Consider the following 17,451-nt stretch of genomic DNA (forward strand, 5'->3'; position numbering starts at 1 on the left):
ATTTTATTTTTATTTTGTTTAGAAGAATGACATTAAAACATAAACAGAAAGACTGAATGCAAAAGAATTGTTACTCTTGAGAGTCCCTTGGACTGCAAGGAGATCCAACCAGTCCATCCTAAAGGAAATCAGTCCTGAATATTCATTGGAAGGACTGATGCTGAAACTCTGCAACCGATATATAAAACTGCAACCAATTATATATGTATATAAAACTCTGCACCCAATAATTACAGTTTATACATTCTTCTCAATTAACTTTGTATGAGGCCATAAAACAAGTCTTAACATACTCATGAAATTGGCACTATTCCATATGTATCTTTGAACTGAATGAAGTTTCACTCAGAAAGCAATTACAAAATATAACTTTTAAAAACCTCATGTATTTGGAAAATTTAAAAACATTTGCTTTTAAATAACTCATAATAAAGATAAATTGAAAGAAAATTGAAAAATACTTAGATTGAGTAATTAAAAGTAGAACATAGCAGAATTAGCAAATGGCAAATGCTAAATGTTTTACATGTGCTCTTGGGAAAAGGAATACTATACTAACTGTCAATGTTTAGACTATATGTTAAACAGTATTTTCTGTTGAATAAATCTGTTTTTAAAAAATGAAATACAATTTCACCCTATTACAGTGAGAGGAATAAATAGCCCGTAACTGTTCTGATTGGTCAGTGCCATACCAATGAACTCCTCAGAAAGAATCGTCCTCTGGGTTCTGCTTTGGCTCTCCCTAGACACTCCAGAAACCTTCCCCATACCACTGCTAGCCAACTCTAAGAAACTCTAGGTAGTCACTTCCAAGGAGGCCACTCAGTGCCTCCCAATATGCAGGTCTAATTTAAGCCAGCCTACTGCAGGTCCTGGATATAGGTCCCTGTCCCTAAATGTCTCCCAGGACAGGGCTACCTGAACCACAGTCCAATTAACAAGCGCTCAGTATCAGTCTGACCACTACTCAGCACACTTCTGTAGTCACCCTTGCTTGTAGCCATCTGTGGGAACTGCAGCCTCCACCCAATCTTGACACCAAGAGAGCTGGAATGGCAGAGAGAGCAGGCAGGCAGGAACAGGTCATGGTAAAGGCATCAGCCAGGTGTTGTGGCCTCTGCTGGCACTCTGGCACTGGAATGTAAGAAAAATCGGGGACTAAGGGATGACTGAGATGCACTTGTTCTCTTTTTCTATCCGTGTTGTGCTAATATTTTACCTTCTTTTCTTGGGATGAGGTGGGGTTTTTTTTTGGTTTTTTTAAACCCAAACATCTTCCCACCATGGGCATTAAAATTTGTTTTAGTAATAAAATGAATAATTAATGTTTGCGTGTTGCCAGGCACCATTCTAAACATTTACTAACTCATTTGAAAATTGTAATTGTTATCTTTATCCCCTCTGACAGAGAAGGAAACTGAGACAGAGAGCCAAAATTCCAACATGGGAAGCACAAGAGACCCCATGTGTTTAACCACCACGTTATGTCACCTCATCCAGCCTAAATGGCTGAGGTCAACCTAACTGCATATCTCATTCCAATAAATGATTTTTGTATGATAGAGATAACACATACAATAAAACCCTCGGACAATATTTTAAAGGCTGGAAAAAATGTTAATACAATTGCTGCTAGCTCCACAGACGATGACAGGGAATTCAGTATCAACATCTATCCTTTCCTAATTTTAGAAAAAGTTTTCTACTTATTGAGACAAGTTACCTAATGATTATCCATTTTGGGGGAAAGGAATTGGAGGAATTTGATGCATTTCCCCTATGCTAAACCAGGGTTCAGGTAGAAGCATCATTTGGCTAGTGACAACTGTATAAAATAGAGCCAACAATTATTAAAAATTGGCTAATTTGGAGATGAATAGAAAGATTTAACATAGTACTTGCCATGACATTACCCAGAGATCAGTTTTATAAGATACAAAAACACATTTATCTACATACATAAACAATAATAGAGAATTTTTGAAATACATATTCTTATAAATGTTTTAAATCTTCAGAATATTCCTAGCTAGACATATTCCTAGCTCTGTGTTTCAACATCAATGAATCCCATAAAACTAATGTTTAATGGAAAAAATGCTAGTTGCAAAAGAATACATACCACCTGATGCTAGTTATGTAAATTTTAAATCTTTGTGTTTCAATACCCTGTTTAAGAATGAAACAGAAGAAGTCTTCAATGTTCCTCTATTTTTCTTCTTCCCAGTAAGGAGTCTTATTTTGGATTTTATATTTATTATTCCTTTGGTTTTTATAAGCTTCACTACTTGTGTACGTGCATGTATGCTGAGTCACTTCTGTCATTTCTTTGCAACCTTTATGCAATTCTTTGTGACCTTATGGACCAGAGCCCACCAGCTCCTCTGTCCATGGGATTTTCCAGGCAAGAATACTGGAGTACCTGGGTTGCCATGCCCTCCTTCAGGGTCATTATTTGTGCATATATTATCAAATATCTGAAGAACAATTAAATTAGATAGAAAATAAAGAGGATTCAAGCTTTGGAAGAAGGAACCACAATGGGTAATATCTTCATTCTGAGAGCACTCATCAACCAGACAGAGTCAGGCATATGATCATGCTGAAAACCAACCTTATATCTCATGCATCAAGGTACAGTTTAGAGCTGCCAGACTGGCTGGAAATTGAAGGAATAAATTTCAGAGAGCAGGGAGCATCATCAGGGAAAAACAATGTGCAAATGAATCACATTTCATATTTTGGTTCACCCTAGTACCTGCTGTGTACTGATTTGAGGGAGGCGAGGGTGAAAATAACAGTTGGAAGTCTAAAAGAATACTGAGCAGAGATTTCAAGAGCTGCCCCCACCAGAGGAGGAAAAAACACTGGAAATGACATAAATACTCAAAAATAGGAGACTTGCTAAAGAAATTATGATGTAGCCATATAGTATAACAATGAAGTCATTAAACTAATTTTTAGGCTAGTACTTAATGAATATAGAAATATTCACATTTAAGTAAACATTCAAGTAGCTTTAAAAACGTGTACAGTATGATTCTAACTTTGCAATTAAAATTGCCAAAGAGATAAAATATACAGCAAAATATTAATAGAGATTTTCTGGATGATGGAAATATGAGTGCCTTTTATTTCTTTGTGAGTGGCTTATTTTCCATATTTTCTGTAAGGACTATATATTACCCTTATATTCAGGAAAAATATTATCCTTTGGGGAAAAAATGAGCATATACTATCTACCAGGTACTCACACAAGGCACTACTTCAAAGGACTCTAGGCTTGCAAAGTGTCTCAAAAACTGAACTTTTGTTCCTCTCCTTTATAAAGAAACTGCAGCCCAGAAAAGTTAAATGACTTGCAAACAAGCCAACCATTTTTAGTGATAAGCTCAACATTCAGAAAACTAAGATCATGGCATCTGGTCCCATCACTTCATGGGAAATAGATGGGGAGACAGTGGAAACAGTGGCTGACTTTACTTTTTTGGGCTCCAGAATCACTGAAGATGGTGATTGCAGACATGAAATTAAAAGATGCTTACTCCTTGGAAGGAAAGTTATGACCAACCTAGATAGCATATTAAAAAGCAGAGACATTACTTTGCCAACAAAGGTCCATCTGGTCAAGGCTATGGTTTTTCCAGTGGTCATGTATGGATGTGAGAGTTGGACTATAAAGAAAGCTGAGCTCTGAAAAATTGATGCTTTTGAACTGTGGTGTTGGAGAAGACTCTTGAGAGTCGTTTGGACTGCAAGGATCTCCAAGCAGTCCATCCTAAAGGAGATAAGTCCCGGGTGTTCATTGGAAGGACTGATGCTGAAGCTGAAACTCCAATACTTGGGCCACCTCATGCGAAGAGTTGACTCACTGGAAAAGACCCTGATGCTGGGAGGGATTGGGGGCAGGAGGAGAAGGGGACGACAGAGGATGAGATGGCTGGATGGCATCACCAAGTCGATAGACACGAGTTTGAGTAAACTCCGGGAGTTGGTGATGGACAGGGAGGCCTGGCGAGCAGCGGTTCATGGGGTCGCAAAGAGTCAGACTGAGCGACTGAACTGAATTGAACTGAACTGAAGCAAACAATAGGCCTTCTGACTGTCAAACCAGTGACTCATTTCTTTGTAAACCAGTTTAGACATAATATCTTGGTTTATTCTTCATCATCCCTTGTAGAGGAGAGGTTGTTTCATAAATTGGATTCTTTCGTGTAGTATGGCTGTGTCAAAAGTATGGGCTTGAGAATGTAGGTTGGCCCCTACTGAATAGCAATATGAAGGAAGGGAGCAAATGAGAGCTTAGTGAATCGTCGATCCAGGAGAAAATAAGAAGGAAAAAGGGTGGAAATCTGGAGTACAGGGCTTAAGACAAAGCCTGAATCCTGAGATGGGATTCAAGTGTGCAGCAGGAAAACAATGGGGATGGCCCACTTAGCTGCAGAGCAGGTGGAAACTTGATTGCAGGATTAAATGATTTAACGCATTTAACGCTGAACCGGGGGTCAAAATAACCGCATCAACTCGTACTCTTGCCCAGGATCCAAGAAATTTGCATTGAAGAGAGGTACTCTTGGAAAGAGCCTGAGGTTCTTTAGTCTTTGTTTTGGGAGGAGAAAATGAAAGTAACTTCTCCGTCTCCCCGTCGGGGAATCGAACCCCGGTCTCCCGCGTGACAGGCGGGGATACTCACCACTATACTAACGAGGAAAACGACAGTTGCCGGGCCAAAACTGCTCCCTAGGAAGCTACTTCTAAACTGCCATAGTCCTTGAAAAATGGCTGTTATTCAACTTGTCACTTTACTGTATCTAGACTGTCACGTTGCAATTGAAACATAATGGGAGCTCCACGTGTAACTTAAACTTTCTAATAGTCACCTTAAAAAGTAAGAAGAAACAGGTGATATTTTAAATGATATATGTGATTTAACTCAAAATTCCGAAATAAGAACTAGATTCTTTTACATAATTTTCAAGCTGGTAAGTATTTTACATTTATAGATACCACATTTCTACTCAGACGTTAAATTTTCATCAGAAAAAAATGACTAATATTTAGATTTCATGACATTCACAACTGAAATTCAAGTGGATTCATAACGTACCATGTTGCTCCTAACGTACTTTAACGTTCTGCAATAGGAAAATGGAGTATCTGTTTACTTTTTACATCAATTTATTTTAATTAATTAATGCATTAATGACAATTAACTAGACTTTGAAATGCAGTTCCTCAGACACATTTGCCAGTTTCAAGTGCCCAACAGCTTGTGGCTACCGTATCAGTCTCGGAAATATAAAACCATGGCCCCTTTCTGAAGCTCAGTTTCAGACAGGACATCTGGAAGATCCCAAATATTTCTCAAGAGTTGAAAGTTTAAAATGGAAAGCAGGAGGGAAGGTAAGAGAGAAAAGAAACGCTTCGGCTTCTAACCCCTCCAAAATGTAGCTGGGCAGAGAACGAGGTAGAGGGAGAAAGTGAGGCGTGGCCGCAGTTCTAGTTTCAGTTCTCAGTTTCGCTCAGGCTTTAAATTGTAAGAAACATTGCACGCTCTTCTTCTCTCCCTTACGGAGCTTGTTTAGTTAGCGTGGAAAAGGGAAAAGGAAACACTTGCGTTGGCCGGGAATCGAACCCGGGTCAACTGCTTGGAAGGCAGCTATGCTCACCACTATACCACCAACGCCCGCTTAGTAAGCTTTTCGAAAATCATATATAGAGTAACAGAGGCTATGAATCTGCAAATGTTTTTTAGTACTTGTTCTGTGTCTGAAACCCCAAAATACACAGAGCCTTTTCTAGGAGAGGATGGACCCCGTCCTTACTCCTCTTAATCGGCCCCCGCCAACTAAGGACGAGGGCCTGAAACGCAGAGACCACCAGGGGCCCAGAGTTGGAAGGATGGAACAGCGGGAAGCCCGGAGGGAAAGCCAATGCCTCGCTCGGCAGAGCATTTTCTTCCCCACGCCCCCGCTTTCTGTCATCCGAACTCCCTGCCCCGCCGCTTGGCGCCGCCCCAGGACTAGATCCACAGGGTGTTGCATTCAGTAAGGGTGATTTGAAGCGAAGGGGCCGAGGGGGAGCAGCCGACAAGGGAGTCCACTCTGGTGTGGCTAGGTCTCCCGAGAGAAGGAGCGAGAGGAGCGTTCGAAGGGGCACTGGAGAAATGGATCTTTGCAGTTTAGGATGGTGAAGACGTAGGAAATAAGAGTCAGAAACAGTTTTATTATCCCCATTTTGCGAAGAAGTCCAGGGGGAGTTCTAGTTTTATTTAAAATGAGAAACTAACATCATGCTATTCTTGCCTGAAAAATCCCATGGATGGAGGAGCCTGGTAGGATACAGTCCATGGGGTCGCAAAGAGTCGGACAAGACTGAGCAACTTCACTTTCACTTTCAACATCATGCTACAGCACTTTTTGACAGTCTTAGAAAGAAATAAGAGGGCTTATTTTCCGGGTGTCAGGATGGCCGAGCGGTCTAAGGCGCTGCGTTCAGGTCGCAGTCTCCCCTGGAGGCGTGGGTTCGAATCCCACTTCTGACAACATCAGCTTATTTTCTTCGAAGATCCTTTTGTTTCCAGTGAACAAGTAGGATTTAATTCGTGTAGAAACGACTATTGATTAATCAACACTTTGTTTTAATCAACGCTTTTTCTATCAAGACTTTTTAATGCTCCCTATCTACATATGAAGAGTGTGCTTCGCTTTGAATATAAAAGTGAATCTATTTAGATCTATGTATGTGCTGTGTGTTAGTCGCTCAGTCGTGTCCGCCTCTTTGTGATCCCATAGACTGTAGCCCACCAGGCTCCTGCGTCCATGAAATTCTCCAGGCAAGAATACTGGAGTGGGTTGCCATTTCCTTCTCCAATTTAGATCTATCCCTAGTTACAATTTTTTTCCCCTTTCCTTTAGACTCCAGTTTCTCAGCGCTTATTCACTTCATGGAGAAAAGCCCTCAATCCAGATCTCTTAATTTGCAATTGACCCGAGTCTTTTTGTGCTAAAGATTTTAGAGTCAAGCTTTGGTAGGACTCTTGATTCCCCACCATCTTGCCAAACTGCTCCCACCACCAATTTTTATTCAATAGGCTTGCTGTACCACCAAAAAACAGGGAAAGAAATCAACATACCAAACCCAGGGAAAAGTAATAGAGAGGGAAAATAAACTCATGGAGTTGTTTCAAGAACTTTTTCTTCAAGACCTAAAAAAGTCACTTTCTCATTTGAGAAGAACTGGTTATAGAAAAATGTTGCCCTTTGCGGAAGAGAGAACTGTCAATCTGAAGAGGCTGAATGTGTGAGGTTCATAAGCATGAAGATGGAAGGATCTTTAGGTTGGTTAGTGAAAGTTTACATTCTTTGTTATTTACTAGACTATGACCTTGGGAAATGTATTTGACTTTTCTGAGTCTTAGTTTGCTTGTTGTAAAATGGAGACAGAATTGTTGTCAGGATTGAGTGAGATGACCTAGGGGCTTATTAGAAATACAAATCTCAGGCTGCACCTCTGATTTATTGAATCCACATTTTATAAGATTCTCAAATGATTCTCATGCATATTAAAGTTTGAAAGCACTGGTCTATCTAATTTAGATGTCTTTGTGCAGGTAGATCTTTAACTTTGAATATCCTTTCCCTTGCCACCTTTTACTTTGTATCATTTGAACACTTACAATATGCCAGTCACTGCTTAGAACAGAGGATAAAAAGTTAAAATAGATACTGTATCTAAACTAAAGACAATAAGAGTGTATCCATAAGAGAGACACGTAAAAAATAGCAAAGCTGAACCTTAACTACATGATCAAGATTAAGGTCACCATAGTGCAGTCACATTGGTATCACATACCTCCTGATATAATGCAATAAGATGGGCACTTCACTCTGTGATATACTGCCCCCAAATCCCACTCTAATCATAAGAAGTCTGACAAACCCGAATTGGGGGACAATCTGCTTCCCTGGTAGCTCAGCTGGTAAAGAACCCACCTGCAACGCGGGAGACCTGGGTTGGATCCCTGGGTTGGGAAGATCCCCTGGAGACGGGAAAGGCTACCCACTCCAGTATTCTGGCCTGGAGAATTTCATGGACTGTAATAGTCAATGGGGTCGCAGAGTTGGACACAACTGAATGGCTTTCACTTTCTTTCTGCCAAACGCCTAACCAGTACATACCAAAATGTGAAAGTTCTTTTTTCTTTTTACACTGCTTTACGTCTTTATTCATTCATTCATTCATTTATTTTGGCCATGCTGAGACTGCATTGCTGCATGTGGACTTTCTGTAGTTGCAGAGAGTAGTGGGCTATTCTCTAGTTGGGCTTCTCACGGCAGAGCAGAGGATCTATGTGCTCCGGCTTCAGTAGCCGCAGCACAGGGACACATTAGTTGTTGTGGTTCAAGGGCCCTAGAGCGTGCAGGCGTCGGCAGTTATGGCACGTTGGGCTCAGTAGTTGCAGAGCTTGGGCTTAATTGCTCCAAGGCTCCATGTAAGACCTTAACATTAAGAGAAGGTGGATGAAGGATATACAGTGACTTTCTATAGTATCTTTACAACTGTCAGTCAAATTATTGCAAAATAAAAAGGTCTTAAAAAATAAAAAAAAACAGTGGTTACCTGTTAGGAATAGTAGTAGTTGGGAGTGGGACAAGGAACTGCTATTGCTTTTGTTCTGCCCCCACCACCACCACGAGGCTTGTGGAATTTCAACTGCCCCTACTATGGACAGACCCCGTCACCTCATGGGAAATAGATGGGAGACAGTGGAAACAGTGTCAGACTTTATTTTTGGGGGCTCCAAAATCACTGCAGATGGTGACTGCAGCCATGAAATTAAAAGACGCTTACTCCTTGGAAGAAAAGTTATGACCAACCTAGATAGCATATTAAAAAGCAGAGACATTACTTTGCCAACAAAGGTCCATCTGGTCAAGGCTATGGTTTTTCCAGTGGTCATGTATGGGATGTGAGAGTTGGACTGTGAAGAAAGCTGAGCGCCGAAAAATTGATGCTTTTCAACTGTGGTGTTGGAGAAGACTCTTGAGAGTCCCTTGGACTGCAAGGAGATCCAACCAGTCCATCCTGAAGGAGATAAGTCCTGGGTGTTCATTGGAAGGACTGATGCTGAAGCTGAAACTTCAATACTTTGGCCACCTCATGCAAAGAGTTGACTCATTGGAAAAGACCCTGATGCTGGGAGGGATTGGGGACAGGAGGAGAAGGGGATGACAGAGGATGAGATGGCGGATGGCATCACCGACTCGATAGACACGAGTTTGAGTAAACTCCGGGAGTTTGTGATGGACAGGGAGGCCTGGCATGCTGCGATTCATGGGGTCGCAAAGAGTTGGACATGACTGAGTGACTGAACTGAACTGAACTGAACTATGAACAGAAACCCAGCCAAGGCAGTGGAAGTATAGAGTCCTAACCACTGGACCACCAGGGAATTCCCAAAACTGCTGATTTTTCATTGGAAGGGTTGTAGGAAGTTTTGATTTTTTAATAATGGGATGTATTTTGTTTCAATATTTTGGGAAACAAATTAATATTGTAATCACACATAGTTGTGATTACAGCAATCAAACTAAAACTATATATACACAATACAATGACATTTAAATACCAGGCCGTCCTCCAACCCAGGGATCAAACAGCATCTCCTTCATTGCAGGGGAATTCTTTAACTCTAAGCCACCAGGGAAGTCCATTAACAGGAAACAATCCCCAAAGTATCTAAAGCATCAGCAACAGTCATTCAGAAGTAGTTGAAGTGGTTAGTTTGTTTAAATCTCTCTGTAGAAAAGTAGATACCATCCAAATGAGATCTGAAGTGTTTTCACAACTAAGCATGATGAAATTCTCCTTCTTATAACTTGTGTCTATTTAGAGAGAGAGATTGTTGAAATGTGAGGAAACTATCCAAACCTTGTAGGTGTCGTCATTTTGCTTGAGAAGTTACAAAACAGGTTGCACTGGTCAATGTTTGGAAGTTGGAAGAACATTCAAGAAAGGGGAAGTATAATACAGAACATGTGTATGATATCATCTCTTTTTTGCAGGTTCTTTCAATGTGAAGCCAAGTCACAAAAGACTTGGGCCAGGTGCAGGAAGAAGCAGTTAAAGATGACAACCAGACAGCAGGTGGGTTGTTACTGAAATCTCCTCTCAACCTGCAAGAGATCACCCTTAGCTAAATACAGTGTAGCATCCCTCTAACAAGGGCCACCTTCATTTCTGAGATAAAAATAAGTCTTTGAAAAAAAAAAAAAAAAATAAGTCTTTGGGCTGATTGGGAACTAACTTACACAAACTTATCTTATGTCATTTAACTGGCAGTAAAGTTGAGCCTGAGGATATTCCCCAGGTTCAGTCACTTGCTAAAAAAGCACATATTCACTTAATGAATAATGCAAAGATACAATAAAATATACTTTTTCTCTCAGGGATCAGTACCCAACTGTGTTCTAAAGGAATAATATGTACAATTTCACAACATCTGGGGTAAAATCTTTTTTTACTCTTTTTTTTTAATGGTCTGTTTGTGAGGTAACAGTGCACAGAATGTAGAAGTAGGCAGGACATAGTTCTTAATTCCAACTCTCCCCACTACCCATGTTCCCTGAGTTAATAGCTATGGATATTGAGTACATTGTTTAACCTCTTTTAACCTCTGGATCCTCACTTTCAAAACAGATAATACACTGTGATGTTGCTGTGATGATTAAATTAGATTGTGTAAAGTACCTGGTCAACAATCAATAAGTAATAATTAGTGATAGTGAATATTTGTTGCTCAATACTAGATGCCTAGCCTAACATTCTTCTTCACTCCTCACATACTTATTTAATTGTACCCTCATAACAATTCTGAGATACTATTTGATCATCCCCATTACATAGAAGGGAAAATTGAAGCTCAGAGTTTAACTTGCAGAGTAAAGTAACACCCATCTGGTTCCAGTACAGCCATTTTACTATACAGTTGCCACTGTCGTCATCGTCATTGTCATTATCCTAGGGCTCATCAGCAGAAAGAAGACGGAACCATGCAATTTCTCTCACATAGATAAGATCAATAATAACTTTAATTACACCACTAGACTTACTCTTTTAATCTAGCAAATACTATTCCCCAGAATCCAGGACTTCGGGTCTGTTTACTAAAAGAACAATAATAAGGTCACATTATGAGAGGCAAATAATTAGCATATAAACTTTTTGTCCGTGTATTAGGACATAAAGACTGACAAACTAAACTAAGTTCCCAACACAGAATTTTTATTTTAGGGTCTTGCCAAAACTTGTTTCTCTTCTTTCTCTGCTTTTCCAACTCCACCTCCCTCCCTCTTTCAACAACAATATCACAATTCTCTCCTCTCTCTCCTCACACTTCAATACTATTTCAATGTGCCTTCCTCAAACTCTTCCTCTTGCTTTCCCCTATAGAAATTATGCACATAACCTCATGAATTTTCTTCCCATCCCTCCTTCAAAACCCACCCACACATTTCTGCTTCTGAAAGCCCTGCTCCTTCATCTACTTAATTGGATAGAATGAAAACTAAGAAATTTTAAAAGTTTATTTAGCTTTATTATTTCATATAACAAATCCACACATGCAAATAACAAAGTACATTAAATGTAAGTAAAAGCAATATTAAAGTGCCACACAAATGTTCATAATGATTACTTCTGCTTGTTTGATGTAGGAGAAGATTTTTTATAAGTCAAATGACAAATACCTCAGTAATAAAACATACTGACAAAAAAAAAAAAATTCTCTGTCAGGGGTAAGATTCTCCTCTACTCCCACCCCTGAAGTTAGGCAGGATCACAGTAGACAGTCTAGAAAGTCCACAAACCCAGCCCTTACAGTCTCAGCTGACCCGTCCAGAGGGGACATTTAGTCGACCTCCTCAATGACAGGGCCAGTACTGGGGGCTCCATGTCGGGCTTGAGCTCCACAACTGCTGCCCACAGGGACACCAGGCCCCCCATAGAGCCTGGAGAAGATGGGGCAACAGATCTGCTCCAGCTCCCTCTTCTGATGTTCATATTCCTCTTTCTCCGCCAACTGGTTGTGATCCAGCCAAGCAAGGACATCCTGACACTTGTCTTGTACTTTGCGCCTGTCCTCTTCAGGAATCTTATCTCTAAGCCTCTCCTCTTGCAAGGAGCTCTTCACCTGGAAGACATAGGCCTCCAGAGCGTTTTTGGCAGCCACCCTGTCTCTCTGGGCCTCATCCTCAGCCTTGTACTGCTCAGCCTCACGAACCATCCTCTCCACCTCCTCCTTGCTCAGCCGGCCCTTGTCATTGGTGATGGTGATCTTGTTAGCTTTGCCTGTGCTTCTGTCAGTGGCTGTCACACTCAGGATGCCATTGGCGTCGATGTCGAAGGTCACCTCGACCTGGGGGACTCCTCGTGGGGCAGGAGGGATGCCACTGAGCTCAAAGCGCCCTAGCAGGTTGTTGTCCCTGGTCATGGCCCTCTCACCCTCATACACCTGAATCAGGACCCCAGGCTGGTTGTCTGAATAGGTGGTGAAAGTCTGGGTCTGCTTGGTTGGGATAGTGGCATTCCTCTGGATCAGTGTAGTCATCACCCCACCAGCTGTCTCTAGCCCCAGAGACAGGGGAGCCACATCCAGCAGCAGGAGATCCTGCACCTTCTCACACGTGTCGCCCATCAACACTGCTGCCTGCACGGCAGCCCCATAAGCCACAGCTTCATCCGGGTTGATGCTCTTGTTCAGCTCCCTGCCATTGAAGAAGTCCTGCAGGAGCTTCTGTACCTTGGGGATTCGGGTAGAGCCACCCACCAAGACAATGTCATGGATCTGGGCCTTGTCCAGCTTGGCATCCCGCAAGGCCTTCTCCACCGGCTCCAGGGTGCTGCGGAAGAGGTCCGAGCACAGTTCTTCAAAGCGGGCTCGAGTGATAGAAGTGTAGAAGTCTACACCCTCAAACAGGGAATCGATCTCCAGAGTGGCCTGGGTACTGGACGACAGGGTGCGCTTGGCGCGCTCGCAGGCCGTGCGGAGCCTGCGCAGGGCCCGCTTGTTCCTGCTCAAATCCTTCCCGTGCTTCCGCCGGAACTCCTCCGTGAAGTGGTTCACCAGCCGGTTGTCGAAGTCCTCTCCACCCAGGTGAGTGTCTCCAGCCGTGGCCTTCACCTCAAAGACACCAGCGTCGATGGTGAGGACCGACACGTCGAAGGTGCCCCCACCCAGGTCGAAAATGAGCACGTTGCGCTCCCCGGCGCCCAGCCGGTCCAGGCCGTAGGCGATGGCAGCTGCCGTGGGCTCGTTGATGATCCTCAGGACGTTGAGCCCCGCGATGGCACCCGCATCCTTAGTGGCCTGCCGCTGCGAGTCGTTGAAGTAGGCGGGCACCGTGATCACAGCGTGCTTCACGGGCTGGCCCAGGTACGCCTCCGCCGTCTCCTTCATCTTGCTCAGCACCATGGACGAGATCTCCTCGGGGTAGAACGCCTTGTCCTCCCCGCGGTAGGACACGCGCACCTTGGGCTTGCCGCCCTCGCTCACCACCTGGAAGGGCCAGTGCTTCACGTCCGACTGCACAGTGGGGTCCGCGAACCTGCGCCCGATCAGTCGCTTGACGTCGAACACGGTGTTGTGCGGGTTCAGGGCCGCCTGGCTCTTGGCCGCGTCGCCCACCAGCCGCTCGGAGTCTGTGAAGGCCACGTAGCTGGGGGTGGTGCGGTTGCCCTGGTCGTTGGCGAGGATCTCCACCCGGCCGTGCTGGAACACGCCCACGCACGAGTACGTGGTGCCCAGGTCGATGCCTATGGCCAGCTCCCTCGCGGCGGACATGGTTGTGGCTTCTCCCGCTCCCGGCGACGAGTGCGATACGGAGTCGGATGCCCGAGCCTGCGGAAGTTGGTGCTGCTCAGCCGTGGAGGTGCGCTCAGCGGTGCCGCTCTCCTGCCTGCCCAGCTCGGATCTTCCCGGCTCCGGCTCCACGAGCTTTTTATCCAGTTGCGGGAGGCCCGCCTCCTCCCGCCGCCGCCGCCGCGAAACTTCTGGCGCCTTCGCGGCGAGCCCAGAGCCACCCGGCCCACCCGCTCCGGCTGACTCAGCCCGGGAGGCGCTGCGCTGACTCTCAGAGAAGGTTCGAGCGGAACGGGCCGTGCGGGGAGCGGCGGCCCCACCAGCGTCGGACTCAGAGCTGTAGAGAAAGTTCCAGCTTCTCCCGGCTTGTTCTAAGGGCTAGCAATTGGGGCAGAAGAATGGTAAGGCGAAAACTTGTTCTCCTTCTGGTTGGTTGAAGAGGGTTGTTTTGAGTTCAGTGGCTCGAGAAAAACCGAAAGCATTAGAGCCATGGCCTCAAGGACAAGGGTTTAAAGTTTTATCATTTTAGTCTTGAAACATAAAGGCAGTGTTTTCAAAATTGTGAGTAAGAGGGGTGGCCAGATTTCTGTTATGAGCTGGACCTAGGGTCAGAGACGATGATAAGAGACAGTGCTGCAAGTCCTTTCTGCGGAAGTAGCATTGGTGGTTCAGTGGTAGAATTCTCGCCTGCCACGCGGGAGGCCCGGGTTCGATTCCCGGCCAATGCATGCAATCTGCTGTTTTCTTTCAGGGTACCCTCATTTTAACTTTTTTTTTCTTCTTTAATTCAACTTCTAAAGTGGATCTTCATTAAAAAAAATTATTGGAGTGTAGTTGTTTTAAAATGTTTCTGCTGCTGTACAGCAAAGTGAATCACTTATACATTTACATGTATTCACTCTTTTTTAAGATTCTTTTCCCATAAAGGTTAATTATAGAGTGTTGAGAAGAGTTACCTGTGCTATACGTTCTTTATTAGTAATCTTTTATATATGGTAAGGGTGTATGTTGAGACTTTCTATTCTAGGATTTGTAACGTTGAGACAAACAAAATCAGTTAGTTGAGGACTGAGTTCTTTTGATTTTCCTTCCCTTACCAAGTCGCATTCCTGAGAAGAGCTGGAATCTGACGCTGCGGCTTGAACACCCGGGGATGACCCAGCCTCGGAGGGAATACAGCACAGGGGAAAGAAGGATGCAATAAACTGTAGTGAGAGTGTCCCCGTCATTGAGTCTCCTCCCTGGGCTGGTGTCTCCAAGGAGCATCACCCCAAGGGGCCTGTTGAAAAGCCATCATGCGCGGTTTTTCTCTGAGGCCTGGACAGTTTCCAGCTGGAGCCCAGGATGCAAGTGGGGAGTAAATTCCTGGAGGCTGCAGTGCATCCTGTGCCTTGAGGCTAGGGGAGGAGATGCATTCAGGGGTCTGTAAAGCCACATTTTTTCCCATCAGCCCTATGGCCTTACAAATTGAGTCTTTGCCATGTCTCACTTTCTTTAATTCAGAATATCCCATTTTGAATTTTTTGGTGTTTCTTTTGGGTGTGGACTTCCAAAAAGCCCAAAGGAGGAGACTCTTCTGGAAACACGAGGTTGGAAATGGAAGAAAGAGAAGCCAATGTTCTCTGTAACCTCCCCATGAAGGAAGGAACTCTAGTTTCCTGCATGACAGATGCGGATAGTCACCACCATACTAAGAGCATAGTACCCGGGGAAACATGGTACATTCTAACGTTAAACTTCAGTAGCTTCAAATTTAATATGTTATTATTCACTTGATACAAAGGAAACTACTAATTTTTAAAAAGAGGAAGTAAAAACCTTTGCTCCATCAATTGGTCTTTTTTCCTCATATGGCTCAGAACCCTTTGGAGTGCTTCAGTGCCTTTGAAGAGGGCAGAGGAAGTCAGGATGCAGATGTCAGTCCCACTTCTGTACTGGGTTTCTGGGCCAACCCTTTCCCAGTGTGGTGATGAGAAAGAGCTGGCAAAGTTTGCTGCTAGTATGCTCAGCTGTACTGGGAAGGTGATCAGTCCATGAAATAAGAGAATGTTTGAAGAAATGTGCAATGAGCTACTTCTGCAGTAAAAAATCAAACCATCCTCAAAAAGAAGGAACCTATTTTATAACCCAAGAGGGAGAGAAGCTGTCAGCTTTGAATTCATTCTCTCTCAGTGTTTAGGCTGGCCAGGCCTGTGTGTCAAAGTCAGGATATTTTAGGCAAGGCCCTGCAAAAAAGGGTGCTCACTTGAGAAAGAAACATGTGGCCTGGCCTGGCGTCTGTGCCCTATAGTTCAGGGGCTACCTTGTCCAAGCTGCTCCAACTTTCTCTCCCAGTCCTCAGCAGCCTCAAAATTTGAGCCCTGCACATCTACCCCCAAGAGTTCCAAGTTCCAAGAGTTCTACAGCTTCTAAAACAAGCTGTAGAACAAAATATACAGTACAATCCAATTACAGTATGTACAGATCTGTGATACCAACTACTTGTACATCCTTGAGCAAATCATTTCAACCATCTGGCCTTCATTGCTTTCTCAGTTTTAAAATGAAGAGATTGCACTTCATCTTTTCTAAGACTTTCTGGCTGTAGAAGTCTCTGATTTTATCCAGGAGCAAAAGAGGATTCCTGTTTCCCCTAAACTATGTACCTGCTCTATACCTGAATAAATCATGCTTCTGTTGATAAAAAGAGGAGTGATCTGCTATGTCTATCATATGGTGCCATATATACTTTATTCATTTTAACCCTTAAAAACAGTACAGTAAGGAACCTTAGTGTGCTAGATATTGATGATGCTTAAAAATATGTTTGAATCTCCTCTTTCCAGCCTCAAAAAAGGATTGCAATTTCATGCCTCTTGAGGTCAGGTCATACGACTTGTTTCAATTAATGAAATTTAAGTATGTATGATATGTTACTTTTGGACAGAGGACGTTTAATTACTATCCTAATTGCTACTGTTCTCTTTGCCTTCCTTGGCAATGTGTGGTAGTTGGTGTTAAAATGAAAGTATACTATAAACCCGAACTGTCCCATGAGAGATAGCTTCCTTAGGAAGTCTTCCACATTTAAAGCAGAAAATGAGTGAGGAATAGATCTTGGATGATTTATGCCACTAAGATTGTATTTTTACAGCATATGAGCTTAATATGCTGGCTAGAGCTAGTCAAATGGGGTTATCCCCATTTTTTTCCCAATGTGACTAGCCACAGAAATGTAACTCACCCACAGTTCTACCTTTGATTTCGTCCCTACTCCAACTTAGACCTTCTTATTTTTTTTTTTTTTCAGTTACTATAGTAAAAGCAGTCTTATCTATTTAAAGGGAAAGTGCCAGCCAAATTGTGTGCTCTGAAGACATCAGATTCCATAAGCATTTATCAAACATCTACTATGTTCCAAAGACATTATGCTTCCATGGATGTTGTTACACTTCAACCTCACATGATATCCCTGGGGAGGGAGACAGATCTTACTTCTTCACAGAAGAAGAATCTAATTCATAGAGTAGTTAAATGAATTCTTCAAGACAAAGCACCTAGCAAATGGTAGAAATGAAACCCAAATCCAAGTTGTTCGCCTCTTTTTA

General features: G+C 43.2%; 1 protein-coding gene and 4 non-coding genes across 5 annotated transcripts; 2 read left to right on the top strand and 3 right to left on the bottom strand.

Annotated features, from left to right (window-relative positions):
• Positions 1 to 4,641: 4,641 nt before the first annotated feature.
• On the bottom strand, positions 4,642 to 4,713 carry TRNAD-GUC. Its single transcript has one exon. It is a non-coding gene; the product is annotated as a tRNA-Asp (tRNA).
• Positions 4,714 to 5,617: 904 nt separating this feature from the next.
• On the bottom strand, positions 5,618 to 5,689 carry TRNAG-UCC. The gene has a single exon. It is a non-coding gene; the product is annotated as a tRNA-Gly (tRNA).
• Positions 5,690 to 6,464: 775 nt separating this feature from the next.
• Positions 6,465 to 6,547, top strand: TRNAL-CAG. Its single transcript has one exon. It is a non-coding gene; the product is annotated as a tRNA-Leu (tRNA).
• A 5,030-nt stretch (positions 6,548 to 11,577) lies between these two features.
• Positions 11,578 to 14,184, bottom strand: HSPA6 (heat shock protein family A (Hsp70) member 6). The gene has a single exon (XM_043450975.1). The coding sequence runs from the start codon at positions 13,844 to 13,846 to the stop codon at positions 11,915 to 11,917; it is 1,932 nt and encodes a 643-aa protein (XP_043306910.1). The 5' UTR covers positions 13,847 to 14,184; the 3' UTR covers positions 11,578 to 11,914.
• A 337-nt stretch (positions 14,185 to 14,521) lies between these two features.
• Positions 14,522 to 14,592, top strand: TRNAG-GCC. The gene has a single exon. It is a non-coding gene; the product is annotated as a tRNA-Gly (tRNA).
• The last annotated feature ends 2,859 nt before the right edge of the window (positions 14,593 to 17,451 follow it).

The sequence above is a fragment of the Cervus canadensis genome, chromosome 2 (assembly GCF_019320065.1).
Source record: "Cervus canadensis isolate Bull #8, Minnesota chromosome 2, ASM1932006v1, whole genome shotgun sequence".
NCBI lineage: Eukaryota > Metazoa > Chordata > Mammalia > Artiodactyla > Cervidae > Cervus > Cervus canadensis.

Coding starts and splice junctions, on each gene's coding strand:
- HSPA6 (XM_043450975.1), bottom strand. CDS start 13,846: ATGTCCGCCGCGAGGGAGCTGGCCATAGGCATCGACCTGGGCACCACG.